A 19,408-nucleotide genomic window follows, 5' to 3' on the forward strand; every position below is an offset into this window, starting at 1 on the left:
AAATCTGTATTAGATGAATAAAGCACATTGCTGTGGTATTAGGACTTTTAAATTGTGGATCTTCTGAAATAACTAACAAAGTTAGAAACAATAGAATATTGAATGAATATTCAGCAGTGCATCATGCACAACTCACGATCATCTGGTGAAGCCGTGATCAAGTCACTTTACTTTTTCTTATTGTTGCTACACACGGCAGCATGTACGCATTGACTTAACAGCTGAATATATGCCTTTGTGTGTTTGTGTGTGTTCTTCAGATGCCCCTTGTCAGATTAACAAAGTGCTGAGCCACCCGACACTGCCCATCACCATCACGGCACAGGAAGACCGCCACATTCGCTTCTTCGACAACAATACAGGTGTGTGTGTGTGTGTGTTAGTGTGTGTGTGTTAGTTAGACAAGAGGTATTCAACCTGTGTCGTGTGGGTGGAATGGAAAATGCCACCATTTATGTGTTAAGTACAAGCTCTGCATTTTAACAACAGAAGATAAAGCTACACCAAAATATAAGTCAACGTTTCCTTAATAACAATGACAGATACAGTGCATTCAGAAAGTATTCAGACCTTCACTTTTTCCAGTTTTTTTTTTTTTGCAACCCGATACTACAATTGTTCATTTGTACAATTTTCCCCATAATGAAAAAGTGAAAGCAGAATTCTAGAAATGTCTGTACATATATTGAAAAGATTTTTTTTTTACTAATTCTATCTATCTATCTATCTATCTATCTATCTATCTATCTATCTATCTATCTATCTATCTATCTATCTATATAAATTTTTTAATTTTTTTTTAAAGGAATATCACGTGTACATAAGTATCCAGACTCTTTACTCAGTACTTAGTCGAAGCACCTTTGGCAGCAATTATAGCCTTGAGTCTTTTTGGGTATTGACCTGGACTGGGGTATTTTTTTCAATTCTTGCCACTTCTGGACATTCACAGATTTGTCATTGTTGTGATGTTGGAAAGTGAACCTTAAGCCCAGTCTAAGGTCCTGAGTGCTGTGGGTTTTTATTATGGGTGTCCCTGTAGGTTGCTTTCCCTCAACCCTGACCAGTCTCCCAGTATGAGGATGCTTTCTGTAACATGCATGATGCTGCCACCACCACGCTTCACTTTTGGAATGGCGTTGGACAGGTGATGAGTGGTGCCGGGTTTCCTCTAGACATAACGTTTAGAATTGAGTCCAAACAGTGCAATCTGCAGTGTCAGAGTGACCTTCTGGATCTTGGTCACCTCTCTTACTAAGGTCCTTTAACCCCGATTGCTCATTTTGTCTTGAATCAAAGAGTTGATTTGTGCCAAACTGCTTCCAATTATGGAGGTCACTGTGCCATTGGGAAGCTTAACTGCATAAGAAATTATTTTGTATCCTTTCCCAGATCTGTGCCTTGCAACAATCCTGTCTTCAAGCTCTGCATGCAGTTCCTCAGTGACCTCATGGCTTGTTTTCTGCTCTGATATACATTGTCAGCTGTGAGGCATTCTATAAAGAGTTTTGAGTTTCCAAATCATGTCCAATCAATTTAATTTACCACAGGTTGATTTAATTTACCAATCAGGTGTAGAAAATCTCAGCAATGCTCCAGAGAAATGGGAGGCACCTAAGCTAAATTTCAAGTGTTGGTCTTAAGGGTCTGAACACTTATGTACATCTGATTTTTCTTTCTTTTTTATTTTATTTTATTTTATTTATTTATTTATTTTAATTTCTAAACAGTTCTAGAATTCTGTTTTCGCTGTCATTATGGGGTACTGAGTGTAGATTAATGGAACAAAAATGAATTTGAACAATTGTAGTATCAGGCTTTCAATTCAACTATTTTCAAAAAATTGAAAAAAGTGATTGGGGTCTGAAAACACTGTAGGTATAGAGTCGGAATGACTGACAGCTGAGCTGGTGCTTTTTTTTTGAGAGCTGAGCTGATACATCACCTACTGATACTCGCTTTCTGAAGAGAGACTCATCAATGAAGAAGTAAAATAAGTCCAATACAGATGATCAGACTTTCATGGCCTTGACAGGAGCATTGTTGGAGTTGTAATTGTAGTAGTTGTTTTTATAGTAGTTGGAGTTGTTAAAGTAATTAATTATTAAAGTAATTATTGTTGTAGTTTTAGAAAATTGTCTTCCTCATTTCAAGTATAGTTCATACTCCCAACACGTTTCATTTATTATTCTACGTTATTGCCTCATTTAGATGCCTCATTCATTATTTATTCCCACATTCTCATTCTCAACACACCCAAGTCTCATTAATAACTTATTAAAGCATCATCATTGTAGAACACATGCATGGTGCACGAACATCATCTTCAGACCTTCTAGAACACACATTACGCCTCATTAATGCCTTAATAAAGCATCATCATTGCAGAACATGCACATAAGGCTTCAGTAATAGTCATCATAAACTCATTCTAATTCCTGTATAAAATTTCATTTTCTTCCATTTTCATTCACAAATGTTATTTATGCTCCTTTTTCAAATAAGGTGTTTCTTTAACTATTCCCCTGAATTTAAAATGGACTGTTATTGCCCAGAGTAAGTTCTGTCTGCTGTATAAATCCTGTCTATTATTGTTCATCCTTAGGTAAACTTATTCACTCCATGGTGGCTCACCTGGACGCTGTGACCAGCTTAGCAGTGGATCCTAATGGACTCTACCTGATGTCTGGAAGTAAGTATTCGTGGCTAGGTGTAGGTTCTGCTAAGACTGCAATACTTTTTTAGATCAGTTTGGTCAGAGAACAAAAGTCAAATCTCTTTGTGTATCAGGTCACGACTGCTCCATTCGCCTCTGGAACATGGAGAGCAAGACGTGCATTCAGGAGTTCACGGCTCACAGGAAGAAGTTTGAGGAGTCGATTAACGATGTGGCGTTCCACCCCACCAAGTGCTACATCGGCAGCGCCGGAGCCGACGCCCTCGCCAAAGTCTTCGTATGACCTCTGACCTCTGTGGCCTTGAGGAAGGGAAATGGACCCTAAAGGCAAAGACAAGAGTTGCCTTTTAGACAGAGGCTTTCCCTTCATGCTTTGGCATTCGTTATGATGAATAAAAGAGAACGTTTGTCAGGTGGCCATCACTCCAGCCCTCTTTACCCACAAACTCCCTGTCTGAAACGTATAACCCCTTGTCCAGGCAGGCCTGGGCGGGGGAATAGGACGGCGCAAGAACACTTGCAGCTCAGTACAAACACTCTCTTTGAGAAGTCCAGACACCAACCCTGCTGGAGAGAACCTCTTTATAGAAGTGTGTATGTGTGTCTGTGTCTGTGTGTGCGCATGCATTCACTCCTCTCCAGCATGACCGGGTTGCCCACAGAGCCGTCCTGCTTTGCCAACCTCACAGGAAGTCGGGTGCTTCCCACACCGTTTGTTTTTCTTCTTCCTTTCTTTTTCGGCTTCCTGAAAAGAGAAAGAGAAAGAAGTCAAGGCTCCTAGCCTCCATGGTCTGTGTGATGTTCTCTCAGTGTAAACTGTTTGATGACGATGTGCCTTTGTTTCAAACACAGTCTCGGTAAACAGCGGTAACTTCATAGGTCTAAGTCAAGCTCAGGCTGGAGGGAGTTGTCCCGGTTTATCAGCTCTTCACTCCCAGAGGGCCGTGCTGTAACATAATAATCATCATTCCTTGTTTCTTAGTTTTATGACACCGTGGGCTTTCCAAGGTTTTGTCTCAACAAGTTGCTACAGTAGGGGTAGGGAACAAATATATTTTTCATGAGCGTTAGAATTTGGATCTCCATGCTGATAGAAAATGTTCTTTTCCTCAAAATGTTACTGGCTTTGACATAAGAGAAGTTGAGACTTTAATGGAATACATCAGAGTTTTTCATCCTCGTTACAGTCCACCAGGTCAGTAGCCTATGTGCAGATTTCAAGGGATAAGATTTTCACTTAGGACTAGGGGCAGATTAAAAGTCATTAATAAAGGGGAAGAGATCAAGTAGCAAACGATGCAAATCGTTAGTACATTCTAACACTAACTGTCTTAACAAAGCTGTCACTTTCGAATCCAGTGTAATTTATTGGAACTGAAAAATGTCTCTGAAAGGATGAATTCTATAGATTAGATCTTAATTTACAAACATCGTGGACTAAAGAAATCATTAAATACAGCAATGTGCAAAACACCAACGTTCTCCATAAAAGTGAACCTCCTCTCTACTAAAGTACAAATATTTAAATAAGACTTTTATTTGTTCTTTTGCCTTTCTCTTATAAAAGAAATTGAAGCAAAGGTCATTCTAAAGCTCTTGGAGAACCAGCTATCATCTATTACATTTTGATAGCTAAAATGCTAAACATTGAGGCTTACAATCTAAAAATGTACTTAATTCTGACACCCTAAAAAGAAAAAATTAACAAAACATAAAAACTGTAATGAGTCTAAGATTTTTTAGGTATCAATTTATTTAGCATAAATTAATTATTTATTGATTGATTACAACAACTGCCCTTTTTGTAAATGTTTTTATAGACTTCCTTTGTAAATGTCTTTATAATATGTTTTTTCTGTTCTTTTTCTCAGTACAGTTAAATAATTTGAAGCCTGTGGTAATCACATATACTGCAGGTTTGGTGGATAAGTGCAACATTTAAAAAAATAAAATAAAAACTCTGAAGTATTCCTTTAAGTGAACTCCTCTTCTATTCAGTAGATGTCAAAAATATCAAATCACATGGCTTTTAAAAATCCAATCCACAAGCCGAGGTTTCTGACGTTTCTCACTCTCGAGTGTATGTGATGTGAAGATTTGGACTCAGTTCAGATTCGCTGCTTGTCTTTACAGCTGGAGGCTTGGAGCTCTGAGGTTCTGTGATTCAATCCCTCAATGAGTTTCACCTTATCTCTGTTTTCTGCTCCATGTTTTTAAATGTTTCTTTTCGTTTGCATCGTGCTCTCTTCTGAAGACATTTTGAAAAATAAGAGTAATAAATATTGATTTATAATATAATACAATATAATATAATAATATACTGTTATTGTATTATATTATGAGATTTGAATATTCGTCATAGTTTGGTTCAAGTTCATCCAGGACTCGACTTGTACATAGAACGACTTTAAAGTAAATTATTTATTGAACCTTTTACGGCATTTCTCTGTGGCTTGACATCTAAAAACGAATGGGTTTTTATTGTGTTGTGTCTAATTTCTAAAGCACCTTTAAATAGCTAGATAAACTCCCCCAAATTCTGTATGATCTAATTGTTCTATAGTTTTATAGCCATTTATATTACAGTATTTATTGGAAGCATTAGGTTGTGATCTCTAAGCTTGTTTTAGTTGTAACCGTGTCCTCGTTCATGAAGAGGACCTCCAGCTGATCCGATCTGATGTAATAGAATTGTATGTTTTGTGCAGCGGCTACAGTATACTCGTTTACTTTACAGGGTTTTGTTTTGTTATAGTCAGACGCTTCTGCAGGGTTTTTTCTTTTTCCGTCCACAGAGAACGCGAGACGTCACTATCATGTAACGCAAACGTCGTAATGTTTCAACAGAAGTAGTGAAGTCTGATTCGATCCTTTTTCATGTGAATGATTAACTAGCCTAGAATTAGATTAGATGTTGCATTAACGGATGATACTCGAGAAAGGGTGCGAACCGATCGAGCGATCTGTTTTTCGCAGTGTGTTTAAACGAACCTCAGACAAGCTGTACCAGAACTGCAGTGATTCAGCTTAGCTTTTAAATGTTTAAGGGATTTTGTTTCTTTTATTTAAAAAAAACAACGTTTTCTTTCTGTTATTTATATATTAATAGCATATTTTTGTTTTGTTTAAGCCAAATGGATGATGATTATTTAAGCCACCTGCAGTGGGGACATGTGGGTTAATCTGTGGCTTTGGATGATCAGGAGTTTTTGGGAATTTATGATGTGTGTCTGAAGTCAGAGAACAAAAGGCTTTTGACACTTTGCACACTCCTGCTTTGACGCTCTGATCTACCTGAAGGGATGGCTCTGTAATGAGTTGAAATATATATTTTATATAGAGTTACGTGGAACAAATACTAGTTATTTTTATTTACTTGTACAGGTGGTGACGGAGGCTGCAAATGAATCTTAAGCCAGATGTGATGCAGATTGTTAGATTAATATTTTTAAGGTTTTTTTTGTTTGTTTGTTTGTTGTTTTGGGTTTTTCTTTGGGAGGGGTGTCTGTGATTACTTGAAACATGTTGGAGTGTTTCTCTGAGGGTGCCTGTCTAAAATCCTTTGTTGTTGATGGGTAAAGTTGCTCATTTTACACAGATTTTATGCCTTTTCTTTGATGACGTGAGCAAAAGAAAAGAGTTTGTCTTATGTGCTTTTGCTGTCTTTAGTTTCAGGACTTTCGATTTTAAATAATGGAAATTAAAGGGTTTGTTTTTTGGCTGCTTCACCAAATGGAGACTAGTATTAGGTAGATTGCAGGTGTGTGTGTGTGTGTGTGTGTGCGCGCATGTGTGTTCTGTACTTTTTTGATCCTTTTGTTCTTTCAGGTGCAGAATAATTTTAGAAATTCACTATGTATAGTTTTTAAGTGTTTGCAAACAGACTATTTATGAACACGAAATGCCGTGTACATTCAAGTGCAAAAAAAAAATAAACGTTACGCAGTGATGCAAAGTTTTAAAGGAACAGTTCAGGCAAAAAGTGAAATGTACACCATTTTTTTTAATTGTACCAAAACATACTTGGCCAGCAGGATGTAGTTTGCACCTTATATAATAAGAAGAGGAGGAAAATGCTTCTCCAGAATTTGATCCTTCGCTTCAGTCTGTTGTTAACAATAATGTTAAACCACAATATTCCAGTAATGAAGTTCTTCATTTTAAACTAATATTTCTAACTTGAAATGATAAATTGCAGTACTTTTTTTGGGATAGAGAACTATTAAAGGTTCCGTCTAATATATAAGCTAAGAAGTGAACAGGTGTGAGTAAGTTATAAACATTCAAATTAAACAATAAGATTTTGCATGGACAATAAGGTGGTCCCTGATACTGCCTGCATTCTCATGGGCTTCCTGTGGGATCTGTTTCTGTCATGAGGTGTGTCCCCATGCAGAATGTCTCCCACCTCGTACCTTAGTGATCCTCACACAGGCTTCACAGCCATCACGACAACATTTATGACCATCTTGGATAAAGATCTTATTGCACTGACTGTGTTAGAGTGAGGAGTAAATTTATTTCGTTTTGTAAGAGCTGTTCCTTTAATCTTAATAGAATATAAACGGTCTTAAAGGACAACTCTGATGTCTGCTGTTCCATCGGTTTACCCGATCATGAAAGCAACAAAGAATCAAGATTAAAGATTTGTTTGTCGTCGTGTTGGACAGAATTTACAGTACTACTTTAATCAGTGCCACATTAATCCGTTTAAAATAATACAAAAATAAATATAGAATCTAATTTCCGCAAATCTTATTCCATCTTAATCCTTTAAACAATTCATATTTTTCGTATTCCAACAAAATAAATTCCAGGTTTGTGTGTTGCTTTTAGCAAAACCCCAAATGAAGACATGTTTTCCCCTTTAGTTTGCACTGGAGCTATGAAGATAATGTAGTAAATAAGTATGAGGTGCTTATACAGTAGGTGTTAGTTCAGCATCGTGCAGATTCCATGTCCAAATCATTACACACTTGTCTCAAGCCATGTTGAGCTGTTCAGGGTCTCTGAATTTGTCACAGAGCTAAAACATTGTATTAGTCCACAGGTAAATTCTCAATTCTGATTGGTGGAAATTGTCAATTTACCTTTCTATAACCTCAGCTCTAACATGTCCAGTTTATCTCAGTGCACTCCTTCTATGCCGATCTTACGCAGGGACTTACATGATGCTCCATGTAAACAGATTTTAAGCTGAAGTTTTCCTTGACGGAGTCACGCAAGTGATATTGCAAACTAAGTGGTTTCACACAACATTAAATGTAATTATTAATTAATAAAACCATGCTCTGGTGTTCTTTAATTGGTCATTTAAAAATAATAATTGCTGTGGTATAACACTTCAAGATGTGCTGTTATGAGGAAAATAATCAATAAGCATCACATCACTCCCATCATTGACGATGTGCTTATAACTGCATGACTCCAGTAGCTTTATTTTTTGACATGATACACGATTCTTTAGCTTTTAAGTTGTTTTATGTGGTTACAGACGTCGTGAATCATGTGTGTCAATACTGCAGGTTTAGACTTTTTACTTCTAGCTCCAGTGCAAAATATCACATTTGCTCCTAATGACTAAGTTACTACATTTATGATAATGAGGTAAAATATCTAAAATATTGTTTTTATTGCTCACATTTGTACTTTCCTGTATGTCAAACCGATGAAACTACATTTTCAGACATCAGAGTCGTTTTTAAATTAAATTCAGGAATTGTCGATTCACAAGAACGATGCCTCCTGCTGGTCAGAGATGGGAATTTATTGGCTGATTTGGTGAAATAGGTTAAACGTTAATATACCTTCAGACTCGAGTGCTGGTGGTTTTAACCGAATCAAAATAATCCACATCATAAAGCAGCACTATTACACTGCCAGTGAGCGACCCCAGTAAGGCAGTGTGGACTTTAAACTCCCTCCAGTTCCTGCATTGCTTCATCTGAGCATTCAGGTGATCTGTTTATTATTAGGCCACAGGTTTAAACAGTGACAGATGACCTGTTTCCATCCTGCCACGTCGCGTGTGTGTGGTGTCCTGTGATTCGAAGCAGTGCTCGGTGAAGTGGCTATTTTTATTGTGTTTAGGAAGAAGTTTGTTGTGAACATGCTGATCAAGATCGGCTCTGTTTGCATTTCATTCACTACAGAGATTATAATCTGAAACAGGGTTCTGTGTACTGATTTGAGCGAGTTTTTGGAACATGTGAAGCACCAGAATTGAAATTCTAACCCATGCGATGTAAAGAGAGATTATACAAATTGGATAAATATGTGAATTTACTTGTACATATTTATAGTTTATTCTTTTCCATGTTGTATTTTCTTTCTTTTTTTGCAGATGGAAGACATTTATCAGTATAATACAATAATAAAAGAGAATGTTGTATTTGTTGTTGTTGTGGTTAAACACACATCAGTGGATTTATCGCATTAATCTAGAGTCCGTGTTATGAACACACCGTGTCCTCCAAAAGTATTGGAACAACGAAGCCTTTTCTTTTTTAATATAACTGAAAACATTAGGGTTAGCGATCATGAGCAGATCCTTTCTTCTTCCACACTTTGGCCTTCCAAACACTCTGGTCTCTATATTTCTGCTTTTGAAGTCTTCAAACGGTGGATTGTGATGCATTGTGGAGGTTGATGTCACTGACTTTCATTCATTTCATTTTCTACTGCTTATCCGAACTACTCGGGTCACATGGGAGCCTGTGCCTATCTCAGGCGTCATCGGGCATCAAGGCACGATACACACTGACTTGTTTAGGCTTTTTTCTTCACAGCTCTTACAATGTCAACAACTGCTGCTGTTTTCCTTGGCTGAGCTTTTCACTGTCTGGTTGTTAGTACAACACAGGTTTCATTCTTTTTCAGTACATTCTGAATTGTATATATTGGTGTCCCTTTTTCCCTCTTCTCCAAAAGACAGCTGGTCTTCATGTTGGTTTATACTTTTTAACTAGAATTGCACTCTACAAAAGAAACCAAGAGCAGGCAGTTATTTAAGCACCTTATATAATTGTTGCACACCTGGCAATAATATATACTTCCCACTCGCATGTTCCAGTATTTTTGGTGGTCAGACATTCTGATGTTCATATAATGATTTAAATAAGTAAATAAATACACACTGTCTTGGACATACCAATACTTTTGGAGGGAGCTGTATTTAGTCACATCTTTATTTTTTAACACACATTTTCTATTGTTTACAATTTCCCGAACTGAAACATGCTCCGGTTTTGAATGAACATCTAATATATACAACTGCAAAACAAATTTAAATGGAAACAAATACCTTACAGTCTTGAGCCTCTGTATGAACATTAGGACTCAGTATATAAGATAATATATTCACATTAGATAACACAGAACAAGCGCGTTTCCTGAAAGGTTTCTAAAGGTATTAACCATTCAAAAATTCCTATGAACCTCTTTCAAACGACTATACTGTGGATTATTTCTGCCACTAGAGGGCGTTTCGAACACGTCTAATCTCAACCAAAGAAAATTACTTTCCAGATATGGGTTTCACAGTTCTAAATATAATGGTCAGTAAATAATATACTCATGTCTTTGTGTCATGACGTTTCCCCAAGGACACAAATATAAATTCAATTAAGTTAAATCTTTGTGTGTGTGTGTGTGTGTGTGTGTGTGTGTGTGTGTGTGTGTGTGTGTGTGTGTGTGTGTGTGTGTGTGTGTGAGGTATCTTACATACTTTAAGGTGACACTGTTGCAGCAGACCCCACACTGTAATGGCTCAAGTGGTTAAGGCTGTGGGTTGTTGATCGGAGGATAAGAGTTCAAGCCCCAATACATCCAAGCTGCCACCATTGGGCCCTTGAGCAAGGCCCTTAACCCTCCCTGCTCCAGTGGCACTATATCATATCTGGCCCTGTGCTCTGACCCAAATTTCCAAAGTTGGGATATGTGAAGAAGGAATTTTACTGTGCAGTAATGTGTATGTTAAAAATAAAGGCTTCTATTCTATGCTTCAAGTTTGATATGCTAGCTAAGCAGATTGCATTGCCTCCTATGCTCACTGCTTGTGGACAGCAGTGAAAAGCGGGGTTTCTGATAGTAAATTGTTCTGTGGTTAAATTGCAGTTCTTCTGCAAGCAGACAGAAGGTGCTACTGAGCCGAGTGAGTGTCAGTATACACACTAGTTTGTTGCTGGTTGGTGTCAGTGATAGCAGCACAAATGACCCCATGTAAATTGTGCAAAAGGTTTTACCTTTGTTACAATTAAAGCATTAATGATTTGTATCAGAAAAGACACAGAAGTTGTGTTAGACTTAATACTTCACATACTGTTTTCATTCAGTCAACCAACCTAAATCCAGCTGATGGAAGATGCTCTCTAAATACACAAATTATCCTGTTAAGTAACAGCATAAGAAACCTGAGAGAATAAGCTATTTAAAGGAACATGAAATACATTAAATATGTATGTTAATGATTCTGAAATGTATTTGTGTCAATGCTGTTTTCATAATTCCTGTGAGCAGATAGCAGTAATCACATACACTTGACTTCACAGTGGTACACATCTAGAAAAAAAATCTATATTCTCAAACATAACGACGTTTAAAAGTGACGTTTTATTCTTAAAATAGCTTGTTTTCTCACTCCCCATTTTCCAGCAACATTCAATGTCCACGTCTGTGTGGTTATGGAAATGTCTTGGCTCAGCTAGTTAGCAATCTACCAGGTGACGAGCATGTTGGCACTGACTGAGGTATCAACATGAAAGTTAAAGCTTTGGTCTGCTTGCACAGTGCGCATGGACAAGACCGTGATAGAGCAGCACTAAAAGATAAATGTTCTGCTGCATCTCTCTTTAAGTAGAAAACAATTTAGTGCTAAATACCATTGGCACAGTTATCCACAGGTGGTCAAACTGCATTGTGTGTATACAATAAATAGGTATAATGATGAAGAGAAAGTAAAAACAGATGGATCTAATGTTTTAAGCTTCCTCTTTTTTTTTTTAAATCACTTACATATAGTACAGTACATATACAAAGCAATAGTTACAGATTGATTCACAACATTCTACAGTCTGTCAGATTCATATTCAAGGGATTCCGATGTTTGGGGCATCTGAATGAGATGCACCTGCTGGCTGAGCGGAGGAGGAGTGCGGGGATGGCTGCACACCCCAGAGTCAGGGCTGGGTACGGGGTTAATAGGTTCTCTTCCTGCCTTGGGCTCCTTCTTGGCTTGCTGGTAAGCAGGAATACACACATCCTTTTCTTCAGCTCTGTACCTGTGAAACTCATCTCCTTTGGCCTTCGTGTGTGTGTAGCGTTTGAGTTTGACTGCATTGCTGCGATGCTGGATGCAGGGCAGCAGCACAGCAACATCTTTCCGAAATTTTGAGCTAAGGCCAAAGTAGATGAGTGGGTTGTAGAAGCTTGCAGACTTGGCGAAGAGCCGAGTAAAGATGCTGGTCAGACTGGGAACGTGGAAGCCACACGCTGACCAAATGGACACCACGGCGTACGGAGACCAGGCCAGGATAAAGGCTGTACAGATGACTATTGAAACCTTAGACACAGACAGAACAACAGCTTTGAATTTGAGTTGTTGTGATTTTTTTGATGGGTGATCAAGGCAGTGTATAAAATATATCCAATAATTACAAATAATAATGGTAAGACAAGGACAAGAAGTATACCATGTATTCAACCTCAATATTTTAAAAAAATAATACTGTTTTCAAGAAAATTTGTCTGCATTTTCTCTGCAAGATGGGAATACATTCTGGAGAAATCAAATCCCACTTACTATGGTGACATCTCTCTCGATCTTTCTCTGTCTGTCAGTCAAGTCTCTGTCTGCTGACATGGCGTTGCCTCTCTTCACAGTGTTGATGATGGACACGTAGCAGAACAGCATGATCAACACAGGAACAAAGAAACAAAGGATCAGGATGGTGATGATGTAGGATTTGTGGATGGTGGAGTAATTCGCTTTGGCCCAGTCGATTTCACAGGTACCATACCCTCGATCTGTAGAAGCAGAAACACTCACTTTAACAGACGCACAAATAACTTTAACAGAAAGGTATTAAAAAAGTGGTTTCAGTATCATTAAATAGGAGTAGTTTATTGATTAAAACCTGCCAGTGGTTCCAAAAGTAAATCTGTAGAACCTTTCTGCTCTTGCATGGTTCAATGTGCCACCTATATAAAGTATATGGCCAAATATTTGTGGAACGTCACCCCCATTTGTGCATGTTGCACACACAATAGATTTAGCCTCATTTAGTGCAACAGCCTCCACACTTCTGGAAAGGCTTTTCCCAAGATGTTGAACAGTGGCTCTGGGAATTTGTGATAATTCAGCCACAAACGTTTTAGTAAGATCAGCCACTGATGTTAGGTGAGGACTTCTGTGGTGAGATCAGGGTTCCGGTTCATTTCAAAGGTTTTCAGTGGAGTTGAGGTCAGGGCTCTGTGCAGGACACCCGAGTTCTTAAACACCAGTGTTGGCAGAACATGACTCACTTTGTCCACAGAGGCAGTGTCATGATGGTACATTGTTGGTCTCTTAGTTCAATCAAGTGAAGGGAAATTGTAATACTATATTTCAGGTGTTCAGGTGTCCACAAAAAATGGCCATATGGTGAAGCAATATTCAGATTTCAGTATAAACACCTTTCACTATATGCCATCTGCCATCTTATCTTATTATTCTACTAATTATTATTCTAGCCTTCTCCCTGTGTGTGTTTTTTTTAAATTTATCACCTTTTATCCGGTTATTTGTATGTCATTTTCGTCTGGGTTTCAATGCTTGCTTAATTATAAATCGTCTAAAAATTCTACCTCTGCTTAATTGACCCTCAGCTGTGAGTTTCTTCTTGCTCAAATCATGATTAAATTTCTTTAAACCAATTTAATGTTTTGAAACCCAGATTTCTCTCATGGCTTCACAGAACAATATGAAGTGAACTTTGCAACTCTGAGCAATGCAGAAAAAAGGAAGTACATTAAGTGTGGGTTAATCTGTATAGTGACTTCATAACGAATCAAAATATCAGTTTCTATCATCACTACCCTGTGTCTTGTGTAAGAAAAATACATTACCGAAGCTCTTTATTATTTCCATACGATGTGGTGGTTGAGTTTAAATTGAAACGTTTTATTTACAAACAACATGCAACAAGCTCAACGGTCGAGCAGCAATAAAGGAAAGAAGCCAGAAGAAAATGGAATCAAAAGTAGAAATAAAAAACAAGGGGCTGAGCAAGACCAATAACAGCTTAGAGCTGCAACTGAACAAGCTTATATATGTGTTATATGAACACATGTATGTGATTTCATCCTACTGACCTGTGTAACTTCCCCAGCCCACCAGTGGAGCTGTAGACCAAAACACAGCTGAAATCCATATTAACACGATACTCATTCCTACAGTGGTCTTTGTGATACAGTGAGCTGTGAAGAGAAATAAACTTTAATTTAAAAGGTATAAAACACAAACATTTGCCATCATAGCTTACAGTGCACTATTAATGCACAGTGTTGAAGCAGTTCTCTATACGGTGGAGAAGATGTTGGGAATGACTTCAGGTGATGACAAACATTTACAAATCTGTCTTTAAAATGTGATTTAGGTATTTAATGTTAGCAGTCAGTTAGAAATCCTCCAAAATCGTCTAGTAATATGAAGTAAAAAGAAGGAAGAAGTGATAACTGTTGGTCAGTTGGTTCATTTTGCCATTAAAGATATATCACATACATATGTCTATATGTGATGTAACATTTCTTTATGAAATATGTTGCTAGCTTGCACATTTATAAAAATAATTTATAATTCACCAAGCCCTGTGTAATTAAATCAAGGTAGCTAGGTTAAGAAAACTTGTTAATATGTACAGTATAATGGATGTACATCTTGTGTCATTTGTAGTTTGTTGCTAGGCTTCAGGCTATCTTACTGGCAGATTAGCAAAGAAAACTAACTGTATTAGCACCACACATTCACAAAAGGCATCAACTATCACTGTTACTTCATTCCAGACTTTGTTTTTCATGACATTTTTCTTTGTAATGACTCTATACACAATTTTAATGAAAGATTGTTAATGACAAGATAACGTATGGTTGTACTTTGGTTTGGCACATGCTGATGTGAATGTAGGCTAATCCTTTATTTTACCTTTGCTTGGGTAACATCCCTTTATGTAACGAGTGACACTGATGGCACTTAACGTGGTAATGCTACCCAGGCCAAAAAGGAGAGTAAAGAATCCGTCCACCTAAAAGAGCAACAATGAGAGATGACGCATCTGTGCTCCACTCATCAACAGATTCATAGTCTGATTACTAATACAATCATCATCATCATCAGGTTACAATGGAAAAGATTTAATATGATAGCAAGATGAAAGAAAACTCGCTCAAAATGTCAAGCTGTTTGTATAAAGGAACAACCATTTGTTCATTTGTGTTATGAATTGATGCACTGAACACTTGAGTCATTCGTGCTATAAGGACAGTGGTGCATGTCTAACTCGATTAGCAAAGTTTCTGGAAACCTGTCCATTTTAACATAATAAAAATGACATTTAAGCATGTAAGATGACTGCATTTTAATAATTATTTCTGTGTAATAATATATTTACAGAGTGCCTATTAATAACCTCCTGCTATCTAGGTTTTATGGTAAAATATTCTGGTATTTAGCTGAATTCATCATGGCATGATTAAATCCCCTGAACTAGCCGCAAGCACCTATCCCGTTTCTCTTTCTTTCTTTCTTTCTTGCTTTCTTGCTGTAATTAATTTGACTGTATTGTCGGAAAGTTATCAGCAGTATAAAGTGTGTTTGTTGTTTGTTTGTTATCATTGTGACCTTCCTTTACATTATACACAGCTGATTTGTGAGCTTGATTTCCACCTAACATCGTGGAACCTTTTTTTTTATCGGATTTTATTGGCCAAACAGTATTCCGGTACAGATCTGGTGTCATTAGAAGCATACATGCATCTGAAGACTGTCAAGACTCTTAATGACAGATTGACTGGTCACGCCTGCTAAATATATCCTGTCCCTGTCTAACACGTGTTGTCTAATTCAGCTAAGTCTAAGTCTGTATTTACAACGAAATCCTACTTAATTACACACGCATACATGCACACTGGATGCAACAGGGAGTGCTAAAGCACGTTGAACTGTTTTTGCAGGAAAAAACCTTAATATTTTTGTAACCGTAAAGGAACAATAGAAAAATATATCTAGGGTAGTTGCTGCAACATAGTTTACTGAAGCTGGAGTCTTTTTAATGCTACAAAAAGCCATAGACATATGGGTATGAATCAGCTGCTGACATTCTGAAGACACACTGAAGCAGTGTAATCTCTGTGCTATTCACAGACCTGTAATCTTTTTGTATATTTCACTGAGCATTAATGGGACAGTAATCATTTTGCTTTTAACAGGATCAGGGTGTGACATTAGGACTCATTATGGATGCTAACTTCACACCTTGAGGTCTGTGGGGCATCTGACAGGTCTGACTGTGTTAATGGACTTTATACAAGGACACATATTGCCTCTTTTATGTACGACCTTCATGTAACCATCCTTTAGAGGGAAATGATGTTTCTCCCCTTTTCCCCTCTCCCCAAACTTTACAAAGCAGCACACACTCCTGTACTGTACCTGGCAGGTCCACACTGAGGTGATGAGGTATCCGTTATCCTGAAACACATTAAAGATCTCGAGGATGCCGCGGGAGTATCCGAACACGGAGATGCTGGCGTCTGAAAAGGCCAGGTTAAGTGTGAGGTAATCTGTAGGTTGCAGAGTCGCCCTCTGCTTCAACAGGACAAAGATCACTATACTGTTTCCAAACCATGACAGCCAACCTGTATAATTAAACACACACACATTGTAATATTTAAAATAAGAATGCATGCACTATAGAGTTAAATATATATTTATGATGTATGCCATCATGATCAAAAAATTAAACCTGCAGGATATTTCAACCGCTCAAAAATGACATGACAACATGACTAACAACATGTTTGTTTAGTGATGTGTTTCCAAGCCCGCTAGATGATCATAAGATGGGTTAAGATATAATTACACTAAATACTCAGCTGGAAAGCACAAGACAGAGCTACATGAAGAAAACTTACCACACGGTCTCATACAGACAGACAGACAGACAGACAGACAGACAGATTGATAGATAGATGAAGTCCGTTATAGGGTTTTATATGGAGACTACAAGGCTTTCAAAAGAGGACCAAACCCAAGAGACAATCATCTTCAATACCAATAAATAACAATAGATTTTTTTTCTGAACTGAACATTGTGAGATTATTAATTATTTTTTCATTTAGAATTAAAAAATAATGCAAATAATCTATTAATTTAACCTAATGTGAACGGTTTTGTTACTGTAGTAAAGAAACACCTTTTATTATTAATAATAATAATAGTAATAATAATAATTTAAAAAATAGAAAAAATTAAATGGTTCACTCTGAAAAAAGAACTTAGACTGAATTTGTTACCGAGCAGCAGCAGGTAAACTCCGATGATGGTGTCTCCCTGGTCAGACAGCGGAGCATCTTTACTCAGCAGGCTGAAGTTGTTGTTCCTCCACAGGATGTTCACCGCCTCTAGAGCTCCAGCAGAGGACATGACTAAAGACTCTTAGGATTCAGTGCTCTGGATAAAAGAAGGAAAGACCCCCTGCTGTTCCCACACTGAGATACCAGAGGGTTAAACCAAATCTGCATTTTACTTAGTTACTAAATAACATGCCCAAACACTCAAGCACCCGCAGTAGTGTGCAGATCTGACTCTTTCTCTGCCCCTCATTCATCCTCACGCTCTCTCTCTCACTCGCGCTCTCTCTCTCTCTGTCCCTCTCCTTACCTCTCTGTGTTCCTATCTCTCTCTCTCTCTCTCTCTCTCTCTCTCTCTTCACACAACCTTCATTTTTTCCTTAACAGCATGTCCTGCTGTTTCATTCAACTTATACCACAGCATTTTGCCAACAGTTTATTATTATTCATAAATAATACGTTATGCATTTTATGTTTACAGATACATTTAATTGTGTGAAAGTTATTAATCTCTTCAGCCACACACACATACATACACACTGGCAGATACAACAGGGAGTGCTAAAGCACGTTGAACTGTTTCTGCAGGAGAAACCTTAATATTTTTGTAACCATAAAGGAACAGTAGGAAAATATATCTAGGGTAGTTGCTGCAACATAGTTTACTGAAGCTGGAGTCTTTTTAATGCTACAAGAAGCCATAGACATATGGGTATGAATCAGTTGCTGACATTCTGAAGACACACTGAAGCAGTGTTATCTCTGCTTTTCACAGACCTGTAATCTCTGAGCTATTCACAGACCTGTAATCTTTTTGTATATTTCACTGAGCATTAATGGGACAGTAATCATTTTGCTTTTAACAGGATAAGGGTGTGACATTAGGACTCATTATGGATGCTAACTTCACACAACCTTCATTTTTTCCATAACAGCATGTCCTGCTGTTTCATTCAACTTTTGCCAACAGTTTATTATTCATAAATAATACATTATGCATTTTATGTTTATAGATACATTTAATTTTGTGAAAGTTAAAATCTTCAGCCTCACTTTTTTCTATCCCTGTCGAATTTAACAGTGTATAGTTTCTAAAATTTAGCTTTTGATGCAAGTGAGAAACTGTAAAGCTCCTCTATCTTGAAGATTACTCACTGTTACACAGTGGAAACTGTACAAACTGAAGAGTCCTTCAAAAGATTTTACTCATTTACAGGGTCACCACAAATGATCATCTGATCCACAGGTTTTGATTTTGACCCAGGTCTTATATCAATGCCCTTCCTGACACAGCCCACCTTCGATTTTCATTTCCTAAATTAATCAAGCTTAGTCTTTGTAGTTCTGTTTAAAATAGTTATTTATATTGTCTCAGGTTCAAGTGGACCCCAACTATGTCAACTAAATCCTTTTATAACACAACAAATGCTAAAGACAACAAAAGGACACTGGCTTTTTATTTTGAGGTTATTGCTTTGGTCAGCGGCAGCCCTGCACTGTTTCTGTCCGTAATGGGATCTCAGGCCTAATAGGATCTGAAGGAAGGGCTTTCAGGATAATCCTTAGATGCATGCACCTGATTCCTCAAGGGAGAGCTGTCAAAGACAACAGTCTTTAGGAACTTGCTTCAGTTTTTTTGTTGTTGCTAGGAACCATTTCTATATCTCTTCCTATTCTATATTACTTGACTATGGTCACTGAGACCATTATAAGTTTAAAATTGGTGCATTAGAGCAAGAAAACAATCTACGGATGAAGAAATATACCGATGATACTGAATCAAGTTATCAGAACTAAACACTAAAATGTTAATTTGGTATCGGATCAGAACTGTAATATATTGGTGTCTGTTAGAACATTATATTCTCAGAGTCTGACCTGAGACCTTGCTAAGGTAAATACCTACATTCATTCTCCCAGTCTCACCACAGGGATAACAGCATATTGTCTGTGTACACAGGTTTAAACTGACAGTGTGTTCTTCACATGGACCCAGCTGAGGATTAGACTTTAAGAAGGATTAAACTTCCTTTCTGATCAGCATATTGGTTGTCATTTGCCTGTTGTGGATGAAGCCAAGAGATTTCCTGCTGTGAGATTTTGAAGATGGCATGCATGGAGGAAGC

The 19,408-nt window shown here is 37.5% G+C and overlaps 2 protein-coding genes across 2 annotated transcripts in view; one reads left to right on the forward strand and one right to left on the reverse strand.

Annotated features, from left to right (window-relative positions):
• Positions 1-9,068, forward strand: part of strn (striatin, calmodulin binding protein) — a 52,787-nt gene extending 43,719 nt beyond the window's left edge. Inside the window, exons 16-18 of the mRNA XM_047806609.1 lie at positions 261-362; positions 2,606-2,692; positions 2,791-9,068. Coding sequence (XP_047662565.1) covers positions 261-362; positions 2,606-2,692; positions 2,791-2,960 — 359 coding nt within the window. The 3' untranslated portion in view covers positions 2,961-9,068. The remainder of the gene's footprint in view (positions 1-260; positions 363-2,605; positions 2,693-2,790) is intronic.
• A 2,580-nt stretch (positions 9,069-11,648) lies between these two features.
• On the reverse strand, positions 11,649-17,473 carry opn6a (opsin 6, group member a). The gene is made up of 6 exons (XM_027162839.2): positions 17,226-17,473; positions 16,362-16,567; positions 14,856-14,955; positions 14,027-14,131; positions 12,477-12,700; positions 11,649-12,236 (listed from the first exon to the last, which is right to left on the reverse strand). The coding sequence occupies exons 1-6, from the start codon at positions 17,353-17,355 to the stop codon at positions 11,742-11,744; spliced, it is 1,260 nt and encodes a 419-aa protein (XP_027018640.1). The 5' UTR covers positions 17,356-17,473; the 3' UTR covers positions 11,649-11,741.
• Between the last annotated feature and the right edge of the window lie 1,935 nt (positions 17,474-19,408).

This window comes from Tachysurus fulvidraco, chromosome 2 (genome assembly GCF_022655615.1).
Source record: "Tachysurus fulvidraco isolate hzauxx_2018 chromosome 2, HZAU_PFXX_2.0, whole genome shotgun sequence".
NCBI classification, from domain to species: Eukaryota; Metazoa; Chordata; class Actinopteri; order Siluriformes; family Bagridae; genus Tachysurus; species Tachysurus fulvidraco.

Bases quoted from the DNA above. Each gene is read 5' to 3' on its own strand.
- opn6a (XM_027162839.2), bottom strand. From the start codon at position 17,355: ATGTCCTCTGCTGGAGCTCTAGAGGCGGTGAACATCCTGTGGAGGAAC. The intron at 14,956-16,361 runs GTACAGTACAGG...TTGCTCTTTTAG, and splicing joins CCTCAGTGTGGACCTGCCAG to GTGGACGGATTCTTTACTCT. The intron at 14,132-14,855 runs GTAAAATAAAGG...TTCTCTTCACAG, and splicing joins GGGATGTTACCCAAGCAAAG to CTCACTGTATCACAAAGACC.